Raw genomic sequence first — 19,598 nt, forward strand, 5'->3', positions numbered from 1 at the left:
ATATACGCAACGCTTTTGGTGTGAACGCAGCATAAGACACGTCCCAATACAACAAACACACTATGTTTTTTTTATATGGTTAGAATGATTTTATTTTACATTTTGTGTGTTAAATATACATTCTTGTATTAATAAATATATATGTACACTTTTCAAAATATGTATATATACATTATTTTATGTATATATATATATATATACACACATTATTTTATATATGTATACGTTCCTTTTTTATAAAATAGTATATATATTTGTATAAATAAATCTCTATATAAATATGTATACGATTATTTTTATATATCTATTTATTTATATTAATACATTGTTTATTAATAATATGTATGTATATATACATATATATAATAATAGTAGTCCTTTTTTATAAAATATAAAATGTATATATTATATATGTATTTATATGTATGTACATGTATGTATTTATATATATGTATATATATACACACATCATTTTTATATATACATCATTTTATATATAAATTCCTTTTTTTAATAAAATATCTGAATTTATACATATTATATATGTATTTATATACATACATTTATTTATTTATATATATATATACACACACACATATATATACACATATATATATATATATATTTTTCTGTATGTATGTATGTATATATATATACATATATATATATATATATATATATATTTATTTTTCTGTATGTATGTATGTATGTATGTATATATATATATATATATATATATATATATATACATATATACACACACGCACACAAACTGATTTTGAAGTAAAAGTTGTCCCAACGCGACATAAAGCCTGTGTGTGCGCGAGCGGTTGCGGCTCGACGTGGACGATCCCTGTCATGTGGTTTGTGGGAAAACCCGTATTGGATCTCCGTGGTCACCTGGGCAGGGAAGTGAGGGGGGAAAAGAGCACGCCGAGGAGCTGATTGTCAGCGATATGTCCGTCAGATATGTACGCATTAAAAGGCCGGCCTACATTTATAAATATAGATGACACGGTCTCAAACACGCAAGGCAAATAATCCACGCGCGTGGGAGTGTTAATGCAGAAATAAACCGTGAATAAACACGACGGATCCATTCGAACCACCGCGTGGTGTGAATGTTGGGTGACGACCGCTGACGGCTCACAGAAGCCAAACGAAACCAAAAAAAGACGCGCACTCGTGTTTTTTGTCACATTATAAACGAACAAAATAGTCCACTCCGTATCTTATCGGCCGCATGTCGCAGCCCGCAGCTCTGCGCGGATAAACAGCAGCTGTGCGCCGCGGAGCAGCGAAAGAATAAAAAAGGGAAACCCAAGGACAAACACATTCCCAGCGAACGAATTGACAGGAAATGATCTTCCACCCGTTCATCGACATTACTCCACGGACCGGAGCACCGCCGCCTCCGCCGCGCCGCGCAAACACCCACAGAGGGGTTGTTTTTTAGTCTGTGTGTGTTTTTTTTCCGCACAGACGCAGTCGACCGCCTCCCGCTCAGCAGCGGCCTCCATTTTAGCTCCTTGCCCGGCCGCCGCCTCACGTGTCCTGGACTGTCTTCCTCACATGACCCGTGTGTTTGTCCCCGTGATCAGCGCTTCCATCTCCGTAAATCAGTGTGGTTGAATATCCGCGTGTTCGTGTCCCTCCGCAGAAAGCTCCATGGATCTGCTGGAGCAGAGTCTGGACAGCTCGGCGAGGTGAGAGGCTGCCGGCCGCTTCCTGCTCGGCACCACACGGCCTAAAACACACGTACACAGCCCTTGTTTCTCATCGCGACACCAATGCTCTGTTCACAACCACTGCATGATACCTTTTTGAAAAAAAAAATACTTTTGATATCTGTGCACTGTTTTTTTGGGGGTTTTTTTCGGGGTTTTTTTCTAGTAGTTTCCTCCGTGGGGTTGATGGTGCTCTTCGGCTCCCGTAAATACATTTCTTTCAGCAATAAACTGCGCCGTTGTGCAAATCTGTAACACCACGATTGCTGTTTTATTTACCTGACAAGAAATGCACCGCTGTAAATCGTATACATATTATTAGGGCGCTATTTATTAGCACTGTGTTGTTACTGTACGGTACGTTTTTATTTTTAGGATTTAAATGCTTAACTCTAACTAAGAGGCGTTATTAAGAGTTATATTTGATTGTTAAGTTAGTTTCTCATAGTGCCGTAAATCAAACCACTAAAGCTTCGGTTTTGATGATCAAAGTTGCAGTTTTCCGCCTGGAAGTTGCAGTAAACATTATATCTGTCACGCTTGCACGTTATGCATCACTTTTATTTATGTCTTATCCGTAGTGTCCCCCTCGTGACCACCTGGGGGCGCTGTTCACCCACAACTGAGATCTGGATCCACATTAATACACTCATGCTGATTCATTTTCTTTTTTCTCTTTTTTGTTTTGTTTTTTTTAGTCACGACAAACAGGAAACGGAAGAGGTGGTGCAGTTACAGGAAGGTGGGAGCCTCGTTTTCTTATCCTGACAAGTGAAAAACAAAAATCTGTTTTTAATTTCTAAATGTAAAGATATGTGCTGCAGATTCAGGTTGTTGCCTCTTTTTTTTTTTTTTTTTTTACTCGTAAGAACTGAGATTTGATCTTAAACCCATATTCTTGTAAACATGATAATCCTACTTTGAGCATTTCTGCGGTCTTTCTTGCAGAAGTGCTGCATTCCTCTCGCGTGTGTTTTTTAATTGATGGTTCTGCCCCGGTGCACCTCCACACATGTGAAACACCTTGACCTGTTGGTTGCAGGAGAGACGGTGGGGACGGAGGAGCAGACTGCCGTGACCATCACTGGTGTCCCGCAGGCTGCGTTCACTGACCACAATGTGCAGTACCAGTTCCGCACTGAGAACAGTGGAGGACAGGTGAGCATGGGGCAGTGTGTTTTATGTTAGTTTAGTTCCACCCTTCTACATGATAATATGTTAGTTAGCTACTCTCCTACATAAAATATGTTTTATATATTGGTTGGTTGGTTAATTAGTTCAGCCCATACATTCAGGAAGTCTCATTCATTTAAAAAAAAAAAAAAAAAAACGTTGGAAACTTTCCACGGGAATAAACAGGAATATACGGGAATTAACAGGAATAAACTGGACATTTTGGGGTAATTTAATTGTATTTACCTTGTCATAAGCAGACATGCATGTAAACATTTATAATACAACTTTTAAAAATGACATTTTTGACATTTTGTGAGTAGAACTTTATTCTTTCATCGAACAACAAAAACATGAACGTTGAATAAAAAATATGTTGCGAGCTATAATTTAAATCTCTCTGTCTGCAATACCGTTCTTGGCCTCTACGCAACTCGGCGCTCTCACACTTGCCAGGCATACGGCTGAAACGTTCAGAAGCAACACTGATGACAAAGACGTACAAAAACGTTTATGTTTCTGTCAGACAATGTTCCCAACCAGCTGCATTCAGGGTCCAGCTGAGCTAGGCGTGCATAGTCTTGTTCTCAACTACATTTAAGTTCCCTGTTATATGCTTTTGCAAATAAACTTTTTTTTTTTTCAAAATTCCCGATACAATATTCCTGTGGAAACTTTCCGGAAATTTACCGGAAACTTTCCGCCCCTTTGCAACCCTAGTCTAATGTGACAGAAACATGCTCAGTTTTGTAGAGCTTTCACGATATGGCCCATTTGTGTTAACGTGAGCTGGTTAGCGTCAGCTAAACTCGGTATGACTGCGCTGTGATGAATCACTGCTGGTGTTAATATTGACACATCTGACAAAATCTATAAAAAAAGTGACATTTTATGGTTTAAAAATAGCTCGACACACCAGCTACTGTTTAGACCATGAACGTTGCAAGGCCGATGCTGAGAGATTAGTCCACACTGGTTGACTCCATGACATTTATTTGTTTTGTAAACGCCCTCCATTCATAGGTGGTCAGCCTAACCCTATTCAAACATTCGCTAACATTAGTCTTACACTTATGCCCTTTTGGTTTCGGGAAGAAAGCTAGAGAACGCATTCCGAATTCTTAGACTGCTGACTGCTGCACTTTCTCCAGTCGCTCTCGTTCACTCCTTCAACGTGTGCGTTCACTCCTCTTCAGCGTGTGCGTTCACTCCTCTTCAACGTGTGCGTTCACTCCTCTTCAACGTGTGCGTTCACTCCTCTTCAACGTGTGCGTTCACTCCTCTTCAACGTGTGCGTTCACTCCTCTTCAACGTGTGCGTTCACTCTTCAACGTGTGCGTTCACTCCTCTTCAACGTGTGCGTTCACTCCTCTTCAACGTGTGCGTTCACTCCTCTTCAACGTGTGCGTTCACTCCTCTTCAACGTGTGCGTTCACTCCTCTTCAGCGTGTGCGTTCACTCCTCTTCAACGTGTGCGTTCACTCCTCTTCAACGTGTGCGTTCACTCTTCAACGTGTGCGTTCACTCCTCTTCAACGTGTGCGTTCACTCCTCTTCAACGTGTGCGTTCACTCCTCTTCAACGTGTGCGTTCACTCCTCTTCAACGTGTGCGTTCACTCCTCTTCAACGTGTGCGTTCACTCCTCTTCAGCGTGTGCGTTCACTCCTCTTCAACGTGTGCGTTCACTCCTCTTCAACGTGTGCGTTCACTCTTCAACGTGTGCGTTCACTCCTCTTCAACGTGTGCGTTCACTCCTCTTCAACGTGTGCGTTCACTCCTCTTCAACGTGTGTGTTCACTCCTCTTCAACGTGTGCGTTCACTCCTCTTCAACGTGTGCGTTCACTCCTCTTCAACGTGTGCGTTCACTCCTCTTCAACGTGTGCGTTCACTCCTCTTCAGCGTGTGCGTTCACTCCTCTTCAACGTGTGCGTTCACTCCTCTTCAACGTGTGCGTTCACTCCTCTTCAACGTGTGCGTTCACTCCTCTTCAACGTGTGCGTTCACTCCTCTTCAACGTGTGCATTCACTCTTCTTCAACGTGTGCGTTCACTCTTCTTCAACGTGTGCATTCACTCTTCTTCAACGTGTGCGTTCACTCTTCTTCAACGTGTGCGTTCACTCCTCTTCAACATGTGCGTTCACTCTTCAACGTGTGCGTTCACTCCTCTTCAACGTGTGCGTTCACTCCTCTTCAACATGTGCGTTCACTCCTCTTCAACGTGTGCGTGAATCCAGAGCTTGACAGACCTGCCATACCGAGTTACAGAAGCTGAGCTACGATTGGACGCTCGGCAGAGGGGTTTAGCTAACGTTTAGTTTCAGGTTGAAGTTCAGTGTGCCGGTAGATGATTGCAAGTCCTTTGGTAAATGTGTGTGTGTGTGTGTGTGTGTATGTAAGATTGTGTGTGTGTGTGTGTATGTATGTAAGATTGTGTATGTAATATTTATCTTTGCATCAGGGAAATTCAGAGTGACTAATTTGAATGGGAGTACTTTTTCAACTTTTTTTTTAATTCCAATTGTACACGTTTTATTTGCATATATGTTGGCATGTATGCATATAGTTGCATGTATTCTTTTCCATCTGTAATGCGTGTTCTCTTTAAAGATCAAACCGTCTTCTCTCTGCTCGGCCCCCAGGTGACGTACCGCGTGGTACAGGTGACCGACGACCAATTGGAAGCGACGGCTGACGGGACCGGAGCCGTCAGCGTCGTCTCCAGCGCGGCGTTCGCCGGAGCCCCTCAGGCTGTGGCTCAGGTAAGACCGGAGAGGGACTCGTCGAATTCCCACGGGGTGCAAATGCGTTGCGTAGAAGAGGAAGTGAGGGATAGCGGAGGGTTGGACTATTGATTATCTTAGTAATCAAGTATTCTATCAATTAATCGGATAATACATATGTTTGCCTTATTAAAGAGCAATCGTAAAAAATATAAATAAGAAGAAAAAACTAATTGGTTTCCTCAGAAAAATCTTTTTTTTTTTTTTTTTTTGCTTAAATTGCTTAGAATAATATTGTCTGTTAAAACTGAACCCTGTTAGATGCATTTTTGAATTGCTTTCTGGGTTTTAAAGAAAACGCTTCCTCCGCCTTTTGCCAGGCTGTCATCCAGAACCCTTTCAGTAACGGGGGCAGTCCCGGCGGCGAGACGGTGGGGGGCGAGACGCGCTTCGCTTATTTCCCTGCCACCACCGTCAGCGATGGGACGGCCGTGTCCGTGCAGGCCACCGCCGACCCCACGATAGCACAGGCGGGAGGTGAGGAAGCGGCGGCTGCCCCGCCTGGTTTTCAGTCACGCCAAACGTGCACGTCGAGCATCACTCCAGGGGAGAACCTCATTTTGGCCTCATTTTCTTTGTCTCTTAAAAAAAAAACCAGGCCAGTTTTACGTGATGATGAGCCCCCCCGAGGTGCTGCAGACGACGGCCCCCCGCACCATCGCGCCACGCACACACACCTACACTGCGTGAGTATGACCCAACACTTCCCAGCACGTTCCTCCCATCCCTGAAGTTACCAAATCTCTCTTTCTTTCTTTCTTTCTTTCTTTCTTTTCACCCCCTCCCTCCACGTGTTTGGCCGACTTCTCACCCCCCCCCCCAGCCCACCCTCTCCCATGTTAACTTCACGGTGGATCGGATGTCCTTTACCTCTTCCTCCCCTTGCTGGAATGATTAGTTTTGTCATTGTGTGTACAAATGAAGATGCCTAAAAATAAAAAGTACAACTAATAATTTAAAACGTCCACCATCTGAAAACCACACTCTGTCCTACTTACCTGCCATCCCCAGAGACCTTGGTGAGAGCGAGATGTTGCAGCATGGCAGTTCAAACTGGTGAGAAGAAACTTTCACATATGACCCCGCCTCCCTCACCCCATCCATGTGTTGTAGAGACAGACGTCTGGTGGCTCACTAATCAATCACGAGCACCCTCCTGTCAATCATTGTATGTTGACGGGTTTTAATTAACCGGCAGCTTGAGGCTTAATACCTGTGACTGGATTTTACTGCAACTAAATAGGAAAGAAGGCACTGTAAGGCTAATAACTAATACTCATAAGTCCTTCAGAGAACCCGAAGGTTCAGCTGTGCCTGCACCTTCTTCCCCGAGGCTAATAAAGACCAGTTAGAGGACCATCTGGGCTCTTCGTCAACCAGCCCAACATAACGGCAAAAAGGAATTAGTTTGATGCATCTGATGATGTATATTCTCTTTTCCTGGTTTCTGAGTCAGGTGTTCTATATTTGGTTAACACAGAGTCTGAAGTATTAATAATTTCACTGTCAAGTTTGTCTTGCTGTGTCTTGACAGGAAGGTGGAGGGTCCCCGGGCGCCCAGAGACGAGAGGCGGAGAGCACAGCACAATGAAGGTACGCCCCACGCGTGTGTGTGTGTGTGTGCGCGTGTGTGTGTGTGTGTGAGATGATCGTTGAAGTAAAAGATAAAAGTTCCATCTGAAAGTTCTGCATTTAAAATAAAAGGACTCGCAGTTTATTTCTTTCACAATTGTTTTTCCAGTTGAAACCAGTTTCTTTTTCTTTTTTTTCTCCGCAGTGGAGAGACGAAGAAGAGACAAGATCAACAACTGGATTGTCACACTTTCCAAAATCATCCCCGACTGTAGCATAGACAGCCGAACTGGAGCGGTGAGTGCGGTGCACAAATCGGCCCTCGGAACAATAATATTCTCTAAAAGACATTTTCCAAAGCAATGTGAAATAGTGTCCAAGGCTTCCCTTGGATGCAAGAATCGGAGCATCCTGTCTTTTCACCTACCGCATGCATAAAAGATGTCGAAAGTCATATTTAAGACAGCTGTTGTAACCACAGCCACGGACTCGCAGTCTCTGGAAATGTGGCAGTTGGTGTTCATACTGGGTTCATCAATCCGATATCGCCCAACGTGTAACCAAACAATGGTCTGGAGGAATCTGAAATGGGTTTAGTCACGAGATGTTTGGAAGTGCTGAGTCATGTTTGGCCCATTTGTTTAGTTTGAACATCTGGATGTGCGGTGTTTCTCAGAGTAAAGGAGGCATCCTGTCCAAAGCGTGCGACTACATCCGAGAGCTGCGTCAGGGCAACCAGCGACTGCAGGAGAGTTACAAAGAGGTGGAGCGGGTCGAGATGGACAACGAGCTGCTGAGACAACAGGTGAACAATTACATAAATATGTATATAGACATAAATAAAGTGGTCCAGGAGCTCTCTTTTCTTCCTGCTGTCTGTCTTTCTGCTGAGTGATAAAACAATGTCATGACAGTAACTTGGTTATTAATGATCAGATTCACGTTGTGAAACGTGTTTGCCAAAGAAAATATCTAATTTTCAGGAGAGAAATAAAATATGAATCTCCTCTTTCGTTTCCGTGACTCCCAGTTATCCCTCCTTTTTTTTGTTTTGTTTCTTGCCTCCTAGATTGAGGAGCTGAAGAACGACAACGCGCTGCTTCGAGCGCAGCTGCAGCAGCACGGCGTAGAGGTCAACGGAGATGCGACGCCACAGTGATCGTGGACTGGACACGCGTAACGCCACAAGCACAATGTCGCATCGTCCCCGCCACCTGAACAATATCGGGAAAGGAATAGAACGAGAGACAATCTCCATCTGAAATTGGACCACGCAAGAAGAAACGCGCACGGAGAAGACCGCTGAAGGACTCCTCCTCCTCCAGCTGTTCCGAGGCCGAACGCTCTAAATGCGTTTACTGTGTAGCTCGATGGACCTCTCGCCTCTGCGTGAAAAGGAATACGACCTCCGCACAGCACCACCACGCTTGCGCCAAACTTTCCTTTTTACTTTTAAATTATGAACCCGCCACAGAGAAATTTCCTTTTAACGACTTCACCATTTTATTTTTTGTTGACTATTTGAAACGACTAAATGTGACTCGACTGATGGCTCCACTTTGCTTTTAATTTATTAGTGTTTAAGGAACGTGTGCACAGAAAGCTGATTGTAGAATTAACTCTTTTTTTTCTTCTTTTCTTCCCCCAGCAACAAATTCATAACGGGCCAATCAGATATTCTCATCCCCCTCATCTGTCACCAAGGATAGTTAAATATTACAGTGGGTCGCGCGTATATATCGTTGATCTGTGGGAAAGTTGAGGTAGCTTTTTAAAAATCTATGCCTCTTTATACTGACAACATAATCCAAGGTCGGTAAATATAAAATCTATCATATTTTTCAGATTTGATGGCACAGGCATGCAGGTTGTACGTTTAGCCTGAACAGAAGCCAGTGGGAGAATCTAGGCGTTGACATAGCTCAGGTAATCGGGATCGTGCACTGGCAAATGGTTCAGTCTTCACACCGTTTAGTTCTCTCTCGTTAGGTGAATGATGATTTGCATGGTGGGGAATCTTCATTTTAACGGGTTGGTTTGTGTATCTGCTTAATACGTCACTGAAAGAGAGGTTCAGTCATGAGAGGTCTTGGTTTGAGACCAGCCTCTGGTTTGACTCACTAGTATTGCTGCATCTTAGTTGACGCCTGAGGTGGCTCTTTTGTTTTTGTTTATTTTCTCCTCTCCTCTCCCTCCCACACACACACACACACACACACACTTCCCTAATCTCTAAACGTTTGGGACAGAAGACCATAAAGCGACCACGGTCAGGAATGCGCTGAGAGCGGTCCGGATGCGAGTGATGATGGTTGTAACTAACCAGCTTATGTCTACACTGAAAGTCACCACAGCATGGAGCGAGAGAACAAACTATAACCACTGGCATGACTAATTCTGATACTCCAATAAAACAATTGTTTATACCCTAGTGTTGTTCGCCGCAGGTCCATTCTGTGTGTTTCTGCAGCGAGACGCATCGGGGAGCAAATGAAACATGGGTGTCTCTTCTGGCTTTGGTTTTTCAAATATCAAATGTTTTCACACCAAGTTCTAGGACACGTGATGGGCATTAAAAATATATATATATATATATATAATGCTCCTATAGTATTTATTACACAGGAGCACACATGTTGTTGATTATTGTATGAATATATGAATACCTTTTAATATGCAGATGCTTTTATCGTGTACTTGGTCATTACCTCTCCTGACAACGTTTGGTCGACACTTTGGGTGTCATATTTCACACCTATCAATATAGAACGTGTATCAGCTATGAGAGTAAGGGTGATTTTAAAAAAAACAAAAAACTTCTGAGGTATCAATACCGCTAAAATTCATAATGACGTCGCAGAAGTTGGAGTTTCTATGTGTTGCATAGTGCCGTTAATAATGTGTTAATACGTGACCGTCGCTCCGTCTTTACGGTTTTCGCGGAGAGTGACGTCACGAAAGTTGCCGCTGTGTTTTTAATCATTAAAGAAGTTGACGCGAACGTTGTGAGCCCCGTTGCCCCGGAGACGGCTCAAGCGCTCGTTGCTGTCGGAGACCCGGTCCGGAAGAACAAGCACACGCCGGCCTCTTCTGAAAGCTCTAGAATTCCGGTGAGTAGAATTCAATAAGAAACTTTGAAACTCAAATTATTATTATTTTTGTTAACGTCACGGTGTTTGAAATCCAGCTGCGTAACCCGCGGCTAGCGGTGCCGTGTTGCGACAGGTAGCGGTCACTTTACGGCCTCGTCAAGGTGAACGGTGATGTGCTCTTTGTGGCGTCTCCTAGCAAACGTATCAAACACGGCACGTGAAGTTAAAAGGCTGCATTCAAACTAACCGTACACGACGCGTTTATGGGAACACTACACTCATAACTAAGTCACTCAACAAGGTAATTGTCCTACAATAGTCAAACTTTAGGCTTAGAGCAAGACACGCACTTTTTTTGGTTAATAGTGCATCACATGAAACTTGGGAAACTATAACAGGAAATATCCAATTAAAGCGTATAGTGCTTTTAGGGAAACTTAATTTTCCTATACTGCACGTCGTATGTTGTACATCATGTGTCAACTTGTAGTGTTTTCTCGGTCTTTCGGGCCGAATGCTTTCTCTTTCCTCTTTTGAAAGTAACATGGTTCAATTAAAATTATTTTGCATAGCCCAAAACAGAAGTACAAAAGTTGTCATGTGACATTATGACATGATGATTTTACTCTGTAAACTATGATTGAAGAACCGTCTCAAATGTTGCATATCGACTACTTCTGCTGCATCATCTCTTTCTGTTGCCAAAGTAGCTCTGTTGGTGTGCCTCTGCTCACCGTGAACCTCCAGAGTATTAATATGCTAATTCCCCCCCCCCAAAAAAAACAAAACAAATCCTGCACATGTGACCGCTCGACAAATTCGGTGTGTTTTCGTGTCGCTGCAGCAGTGGGATGTCTGCACTTCCTGCAAAGCCCGGCCTGCGGCACAGTGTGTCCGAGTCAAACGGCAACAACCACCAGCTTTCTGCCACGGCCCAACGGGAGCGATTGGTTTCCAACGTGATCCGGCAGGAGGGGAGGTCGCTGCGCAGCGAGACCGACTGTAAGGTGGGTCCGTGTTGGCGAGGAGGCCTCCCGGAAAACATAAGCGGGTCGGCGTCTCTCTCCAGCAGGCAGGATATTACACAACGCCACGCATTGTCCACGCATTACTTAATATGGTGTGTTTTCCCTCCGCAGACGACCTGGGATGAAAGCGATACCTGTCGCAGGCTGAGGGACCGGGCGTGGGATGTCGCCCGCTGGAAAGAGGAGCTAGAAACCTGCGCACAGAAAGTGGATGAAGAGATGGAGGCTCTGACCTTGGTGATTTATCCAAAGACCTCCGAAACGACTCAGTTTGTCTCATTCCATGTTTATAATAGTACAAAGATGTCAGCCTTTTTTTATATATGTGTGTGGTTCCCTGAGTCAGTATCAATATTCCTGGAATCAGTTCAATATTAAAATTCCAAGAGAACTGTGAGCATAGATGTTGCTTGAGTCTGACAGAGCCGACGGTGTGGTGACCTCGGCCTCGATGTGTGTTGGGACAGTCCAAAGAGCAAACCGAGCACGCCCTGGCTGCGACTGCCGTTCCCCTGGAGGTCGGCAGTGAATGCTTGACGCTGAGGGACGGGCGGCGAGGGTACGAGCTGGCCGCCGACCCCGTGGACGAAGAGCTGAAGCGGGAGGTGGAGCTGATTGAGAGGATGCAGCAGGTTCTGCAGCAGCACGTTGACAAGGCCTTCGAGCACCTGTGGTACGGGAAGCTACGGCGGGAGGCAAACACTTGCTGAGGCTTTTTCTTTGTTGTTGTTTTCTCTCCTCTTGACAACCGCTCCATGTTCTCGATCCCAGTGTTTTGCAGGAGGCTCGGCACCAGCTGACCGCTGACCTCCAGAACAAGATGGACGCCCTGGACATTGACATGTCGTGCCTGTCTCTTACTATTAAGTCACCTCAGATCTCCCTGAAGACCAACCCAACTCGCGTGCCGTTGGGGTAAACTCGGGATGTGTGTGTCTGTGTGTCTGTGTGTGTGCATGATGAAGTAATGCTTTGTTTTTCCCAACTTTCCTGCTGAACACAAGCCTCCTTAGTTTAAAGGGCTGAAATATCCTTGTTGTAGTTCCTCCACCCCTCAGGAGTGGGTCCAGTTCAGCCAGTACAATGTGGCCCGTGCCCAGGAGGCCATGCAGGTGTCCCAGCTAATGAGGGAGGACTTGAGCCTCACCAGAACCCAGGTGTGCATGATGTAGATCCACCTGTCTGTATACTTTCGCTCCGGCCTGAAGGAAACACAGTTAGTGATGCAGGCGACGTCAACTCATTTCTCCTCTCGCGGCACATCGGCACTTCATTCCTTCTCCATCCTGTTTTCCTCAGTTGCAGAATGAGTTGAACGCTCAGCGCCGCGCCACGGAGTTTGCTCTTCGTAAGCGCACTCACCACGAAGAGCAGGCCCGCGACGAGCTCGAGTGGCAAATAGGAAATGTGAGTTATCAAGTAGTTCATAATAGCAGTTTTGTATTGTTTGTGGATTTGAGAGAAAACGTGCAGAGGTTGCAGCAGGTTTAAATCCAGCCATGTTCCTAGCTGGCAAAAGATGGCTGTTTATAGTTTAAGTGTCTCTGCCTGTAGACCGAAGATGAAATGGCAGAAATGGAGAGAGACATCCACGGGCTGGATGCAGATCTGCAGGGAAAGATGGCCTCCCTGAAACTGGCTCACACGCGACTGGAGAACAGGACCAACAGGCCTGGCATGGATTTGTGCAGAGACGAGGTTTGAAATATAGAATATTAGCAGGGGAGGCGGCGGTCGTGATTCGGTCAGGGTCGGGGTCATTGCGCATTCATGCAACCTTTATCTTTTCCCTTCCCGTTTGCCTGCAGGTGCAGCACGGCCTCGTTAATGAAGTCCATCAGCTGGAGGCCACGATCGTGGCTCTGAAACAGAAGCTGTCTGAAGCTCAGTAAGTCTGATCCCCACGTGGATCTTATTGGTGAACGTGTTGCACATACAGGGACATCAAACATCTCGTTCAACGACGTTAAAGATAACTTTCATTCATTCTGCGAGTTTACTCTACAGCGTGTACTGTACATGACGCTGTTTGAGACCCGGCAAATGAAACACAATGAAAAATGTAACTAACAGTTGGATTGTTTTGAATGCCAAAACCCTGGAAAGAAATCCCTCTAAAACGTTCCCCCATGCTTTGCTCCCGCCCCGCTGCTCAGGCACTCTATGCAGAAGATGAAGCGCCATCATTCCCACATGTTGCAGGATCTTTCCGGGAAACAGGAAGCCCTGTCTCTGGAACAACGAAGCATGAACACCCGCTCCCGCCTCGCTCCACCCACCTGCAGCGAGAAAGCCCCGGTGCTGCTGGTTCCACTCACCAACTCCAGCGGCAGGAGCAACCTGCAGCTGCTGGCTCAGTGAGATGAGCTGCTCTCCAGTTTGTGGGAGGGAACAACTCGGCACATTCCTTCATGTTCAGCTCAGACTTTCTGTCCACACTTGAGATTCATTCAACTCTCTTAAAGTCTTAAGTTAATTAATCGTCCCCATTACTGCTGGAGGACCAAACACAATGTTATCTATTTATTTCAAAAGTATTCTCCTGACCTGTCTCGACCTTTTGTGTGTTTAATTTGCTCTTTGTTGTGTTTTATAATCAATTATGTACTTATTCTGTGTCTATTTAAATTCCACAAAATAACTATAATGTGGATTATATGCGTCTTAATTAAACATTTAGTCGTGAAGATATTTCTGGTGTCTGAATATATGTTCACAAAAATAATAATTTTGATAATATGAATATGAATATATTTATTTATTTATATATATATATATATATATATATGTGTGTGTGTGTATATATATATATATATATATATATATATATATATATATGTGTGTGTATATATATAGTGTGTGTATATATATATATATTTATGTGTGTATATATTTATGTATATATGTGTGTGTATACATATATTTATATATATACATTTATATATATATATTTATGTGTATATATATATGTGTATATATTTATATATATATATATATATATATATGTGTGTATAAATATATATGTATGTATGTATATATATATATGACGTATATATATCGTCCTTCAATCAGAGGATCGGCGGTTCGATCCCCGTCTCCGCTAGCCAATGCTGATGTGTCCTTGGGCAAGACACTTAACCCCAAAATTGCTCCCGTAGCTGTGCCTACGGTGTGTGAATGTTAATTACTGCTGATGTGCAGGTGGAACCTTAGCTCCTCCCATCAGTGTATGAATGGGTGAATGATGTCATGTTAAAGCGCTTTGAGTGGTCGGAAGACTAGAAAAGCACTTTACAAGTACAGGTCCATTTACCATTTACAATACTTCAAAAAGAAGAGAAATTGAAACACATACCTCAGTATCCAATTTTCACAGTTGCTTTTCGATGGGCATAAGACGTTGATTTTGGCTCTTTGCTGACGGCCAGAAATGTACCCAAACACAGCAAAATAAGAAGAAGGACTACAGACAAGACACCAACACTCACTTTTGTGATTGACTAGAGATTTCTTTCTTTTTGTTATGCTGCATATCATACCTTAAGCACAATGCACCTGGTAATGCGAAAACATATCCTACCTCAGATCATCAGTGAGAGATATTTCCCTCAGGTGGTGGAGACCAAAAACAGAGACAAAAGAAAGTGAGCTTTCGACTTACGTTCATCCAGTGGACACAGACTCCAAATGAACGATAATATTTCTCCGAAACTGCCATAAGAACTTAAAAGATGATACGTCAACGTTGTGTTCACAACCTGTTTCCGCTGACCCCAGGTGTCAAGAAAATTCATATTTGTAGGTTATAATGTATATTATTACTGCATCAATTAAGAGGTCCAATGTTTTTGCCATGGCTTAGGAATATTGAAATATTTGTTCAACCAATATTTGTGAACATAAGCCAGAAAAGCAGAGAGGGAAGTCTCGAACTTGGGACGTCATCAAGTATAATGCACATGAATACCCTTCTGCTCGCCCCTTTCTTTCAAAGTGTAAGAGAACTACGGTGGCCTTCAGGTAAACACGGGAGCGGTTCCAGGTTTGTCCGTTCTGGGCTTCCTTAGAAACATGGCGTTGCAACCAGGCGCACTCTGTGGACCCGCTGCCTGTGTAGATATGATGGGCTCATTCTAATTCTTAGTTTCAGGCGATTTAACACAAACGTAGTTACGAATATCATAATCAATGTATTTATTTCAATAAATCCCCGGACATCATCATCCTACACACTGCTCATTTAAGTGTTTGGTTCTTGAGCAAATATTTAGATTTAGGGGAAATAAGAACATTAAAGAACATTGTGGGATTCATGCCTTATTTCAATATGAGCTAAATTAATCATTGAGTCAGTCTTCTGTGATTGAAACTTAGCTGGCGATAATAAATGGTCCTCGTGATGGGAACACCCACAGCAACCTCCCGAACGCTTCCTGAAAAACACGACTGAGAAGAAATATGAGAGGTGAATGACGCCCCGTACTAACTTCTCCTAATAAACGAGGTGAATGTGTTGTAAATACTTCACTAGATATCAGAAGAGTAACTCATACATTTTGAGCAGTGGTTCAACCGACCAATCCAACTGCTCGCATGTTTTGAACTTCTGCAGGTCTTTTCTTGGAAAAACCCCCTTCTTGGTACCCGTCACCCTGCTCCTAATAAAATGCTCCTGCACCAAGCCGCGGTGATTTTCTGCTCCATTTTCTACACCGAAAAGCTCTCTCTGCACGGCGCACCCACCTTTCACACGTACTCAGTAAAGAACTCATCCTCCACCATAAAACGGAGAAAAGCGCCCAACGCGACACAAACAAGTCAACGTTTCCCAAAGCCCAACCCATCCTGTCCTCGCATCGACCATCAACTTCAGCACATTTATGACTTTACTGCCCCGGCCCTCCAGTTCATTTAGACAGCCTCGGCTTTAAGGGGATGGCCATGTGCTTCCTGACACGCTGAATTAGCCTGAATCATTGCACTTAAGGGCCCAGATGCTACCTGTCTGTTGCCCTCCACTGAGAGGGCAATTAAGGCAGCCTGGTGCCTGCTAAAGGCCCCCCCCTTCTTCTGCATGACTGGATGCGTCTCCTTATCTGCATCTCTGTCACGATGTCGTGTGCACCTCCCCTTCCTACCCACTTTGTGGCCACCGCCTCCTTTTTTTTTTTTCTTCTCCAGTTTCAGAGTTGTTGTCCACCTCTCAGAGCGGAGTTTGACAAACCCTGGAACGACAGCAGCTCTCCCACCAGCTCGGAGAAGGACACGGCGGCCCCAAACGGACCATCTGTGCTGTTCGAAGACGTGGTTGATGGATGGGGAGGACACAAGCACAACCGTACACCTGCCCCTCAGATAATTCCATGATTTGCTCCTTGTGTGTCGAGACCTTCTTCCTGTTTTGAAGACACATCCCTGTCATGGTAAATTGGAGCCAGGGCTTCCCTTTGCTCCAATGGCCCTTGGCAGCGTCGACAACTTGCAGGTGTCTTCCAAGGATTGTGTCGCCCTCTTCGTCTACATCTTCACCTTCCTGCTGGGCCTCCCCGCCAACGTGCTGGTGCTGAGCGTGTATGCGCGCAAGGCCCGCAAGCGCGGCGCCACGCCCAACGTGGTCTATGCGCTCAACCTCTGCGTGGCCAACCTGGTGCTCGTGGCCTGGCTGCCCGTCAAGGCCCTGGAGACTTTGCTCCAGGACTGGAGGCTGCCGGCATCCGTGTGCCCCGTCTACAGCTTCTTCCTCTTCTCCTCGCTGTATGGCAGCTGCCTGTTCATCACCGCCGTGACGGTGGGGCGCTACCTCAGCATCGCGTTCCCGATCATCTACAAGAGGTACCGCCGTGCTCGGATCTCCTGCTTCATCAGCGCTGCCTTGTGGTTCGTGGTGCTCCTCCACCTCAGTTTTGCCCTTGTGGCCGAAGGAGGGGCTAACTTTGTCTCAGTTAAGGACGACGTCTCGGTCTGCTTCGAGCACTTCAACGCCTCCCAGCTGGCTGTCCTGCTGCCCCTGCGCCTGGAGATGTCCATCGTCTTCTTCATTTGGCCTCTTATTGTGACGTCCTTTTGCACGCTGCGCTGCGTCACGCTGGTGTGGCGCTCAAACCTGCGCCCCATTGGGAAGAGGAGGGTCCTGACGGTCGCTCTCTCCACGCTGGCCGTGTTCGTGGTGTGCTACGCGCCCTACAACGCCTCGCACATCGTGGGGTTCGTGTTGGAGGCCAACGTTGAGTGGAGGACGTACGCCATGCTGACGAGCTCCTTTAACGTTTTCCTGGAGCCCGTGGTCATGCTGATGCTGTCGCCAGCGGTGTCGAGGGGGATCGTGGGGAGAGTCTGTGGACGGCAAAGCCAAGTGAGCCGGAATGAGGGGTGTCGGCATCCCAACGGGGCTGCTGCGCATGTCAGGGCGCCGCACACGCTGTCCGAGAGGAGCCAGGTGGCGGCCGAGGTGACGAAAGAAAGTCAGGAGTGAGGTCACAGTGACTTCAGGGATTGAGGGGTGGAAAAATAGTGACAAATAAGAATTAAAAAAAGAAATTGGACAAAAGATGACCATAAGTGTGGACTGTTGATAAATCCCATTTCATGTCAGTGGTTTTGCTGGTGATACAAAGTGACTCATTTCACACATTGGGACTGGCCAACTATACAGACCTGAACCCTGCACATTTAAATGGAAATGTTCCCTTTGATTCAGCACGACTCGGTTTTAAAGCCGTCAGTGGAGAACGCGGCTGAACACCAGATGAGGTCGACCGATGTGCTGTCCGTCCCTCGCTGCTCGCTGTAACCGGGGAAACACTACAAACATCGTCATGTTCTCTTTTGGAAAGTGTTGTCAAAGCTTTTCCTGCTGCGACGAGTCGAAACCGCTCCACTGAGGCCTTTCGTCAACTTTTGTTTGACGTTTTAATTAATATCTGCTGGTGCATTTACCGCTCGGTTTCTGAACATGTTAATTATCTTTTAGGTCTTTTCACTTGTAGAATGATGTCCGTCAAAATAAAGTATGTTATTTACAAATTAATTTTTTTAGGATGTTTCTAGAGGAATACAGTATATATATATATATATATATATATATATATATATATATATATATATATATATATGGAATGGTCGTTTTGTATCTAAATATATACTATAAATCAAGTTGTATAAGTTATATTAAAAATGAATATACAATTCAAAAGGTTTTGCCCAAAAATTGTGAAATAGACATTAAATATGCAGGATTTTTTTCTATCATCTCAAGTGTGTCTATCAGACATATCTGAGAAACCACATTCAGATACAGTGTGTTCCTCTTCAACCCTCCTTACTGTTTCATTGTCTTATGCTTGACCTGTGACCTTTTATCAATTTCGCTCAGTTGATGAATGACTAATTAGCACTGAGGGCCCAAGATGACTGCCCCTCCTTTAGAAATCCACCATGCTTCATGCACTGGAGATTGGCCCTGACAGAATAGAGGAGACCTTGTTGCCCAAAACACGTCTTCTTATCTTCACTTGGCCTCACCAGGCGTCCATTCAAATGGTCATAAGATGTCACTGTTGCTGTTAGTCATCCTGACAGTAAAGTCAACACAGAAAAAACTACAATTCATCACACAAAACAAACAAGACATTTAGATATCATGACCATCACGTTACATCGATAAAAACAAAACGCAGGGGAGTTGTAGAATGCAAAAGACGTGAGGTCATTTTATTATGCTCAATTTGTGAAGAAGAGGCGTGAAGACGTTTATGCTGAAAAGAGAAAGAGAAGGCGGGACGTCGACATGATGAACGCATCATAATATAACTCTGTGAATGCAAAACAATAACATTGAGTACAGAGTATATTACATATTGAACACAAAAAAAAAACGCATTATATAGCCCCCTTAATAAATCAATGAGAAAGGTACACATCTCTGCTGTGTTGTGTGTAAAACCAGAGCTGCCAACTCTCACGGTTTCGCCGTGTGACACACGCATTTGATTGTTTTCACACGCACTCACGCCACACAACCAATTTCTCACGGCAAAAACTAATTGTGATTTTGGGCAGAGTGGGAGGTCTGTCCCCGAGACGCGTTCGTTCCTTTGTAAACTCCCCGACGATAGGTGGCGCTAAGGAGCGCATCTGTAACCCTGTTCGCTGCATAGACATCCTATTTATCCCAAAGAGTCCCGAAGTTAGCAACAGAAGAAGATGTTCAAAGAGACACTCGGGA

General features: G+C 44.6%; 3 protein-coding genes across 5 annotated transcripts; all 3 read left to right on the forward strand.

Moving 5' to 3' along the window:
• Positions 1–1,070: 1,070 nt before the first annotated feature.
• Positions 1,071–9,685, forward strand: usf2 (upstream transcription factor 2, c-fos interacting). Of its 2 annotated transcripts, XM_034546129.1 has the most exons (11): positions 1,076–1,706; positions 2,426–2,469; positions 2,770–2,885; positions 5,542–5,661; positions 6,003–6,159; positions 6,281–6,368; positions 6,694–6,738; positions 7,217–7,275; positions 7,460–7,551; positions 7,931–8,059; positions 8,324–9,685. In XM_034546129.1, the coding sequence occupies exons 1-11, from the start codon at positions 1,669–1,671 to the stop codon at positions 8,411–8,413; spliced, it is 978 nt and encodes a 325-aa protein (XP_034402020.1). In that variant the 5' UTR covers positions 1,076–1,668; the 3' UTR covers positions 8,414–9,685. The 2 variants fall into 2 exon arrangements, with proteins under 2 accessions (XP_034402021.1, XP_034402020.1); XM_034546130.1 differs by lacking the exon at positions 6,694–6,738 and having other exon boundaries at positions 1,071–1,706.
• Positions 9,686–10,165: 480 nt separating this feature from the next.
• Positions 10,166–14,065, forward strand: tekt2 (tektin 2 (testicular)). Of its 2 annotated transcripts, none has more exons than XM_034545298.1 (10): positions 10,166–10,364; positions 11,191–11,353; positions 11,486–11,611; positions 11,842–12,047; positions 12,146–12,289; positions 12,417–12,531; positions 12,674–12,781; positions 12,929–13,072; positions 13,183–13,262; positions 13,531–14,065. In XM_034545298.1, the coding sequence occupies exons 2-10, from the start codon at positions 11,198–11,200 to the stop codon at positions 13,733–13,735; spliced, it is 1,284 nt and encodes a 427-aa protein (XP_034401189.1). In that variant the 5' UTR covers positions 10,166–10,364; positions 11,191–11,197; the 3' UTR covers positions 13,736–14,065. The 2 variants fall into 2 exon arrangements, with proteins under 2 accessions (XP_034401189.1, XP_034401190.1); XM_034545299.1 differs by lacking the exon at positions 10,166–10,364 and adding an exon at positions 10,437–10,647.
• A 2,764-nt stretch (positions 14,066–16,829) lies between these two features.
• LOC117739136 (free fatty acid receptor 3) lies at positions 16,830–17,846 on the forward strand. Its single transcript, XM_034545432.1, has one exon. The coding sequence runs from the start codon at positions 16,830–16,832 to the stop codon at positions 17,844–17,846; it is 1,017 nt and encodes a 338-aa protein (XP_034401323.1).
• The last annotated feature ends 1,752 nt before the right edge of the window (positions 17,847–19,598 follow it).

Source organism: Cyclopterus lumpus, chromosome 11 (genome assembly GCF_009769545.1).
Source record: "Cyclopterus lumpus isolate fCycLum1 chromosome 11, fCycLum1.pri, whole genome shotgun sequence".
NCBI classification, from domain to species: Eukaryota; Metazoa; Chordata; class Actinopteri; order Perciformes; family Cyclopteridae; genus Cyclopterus; species Cyclopterus lumpus.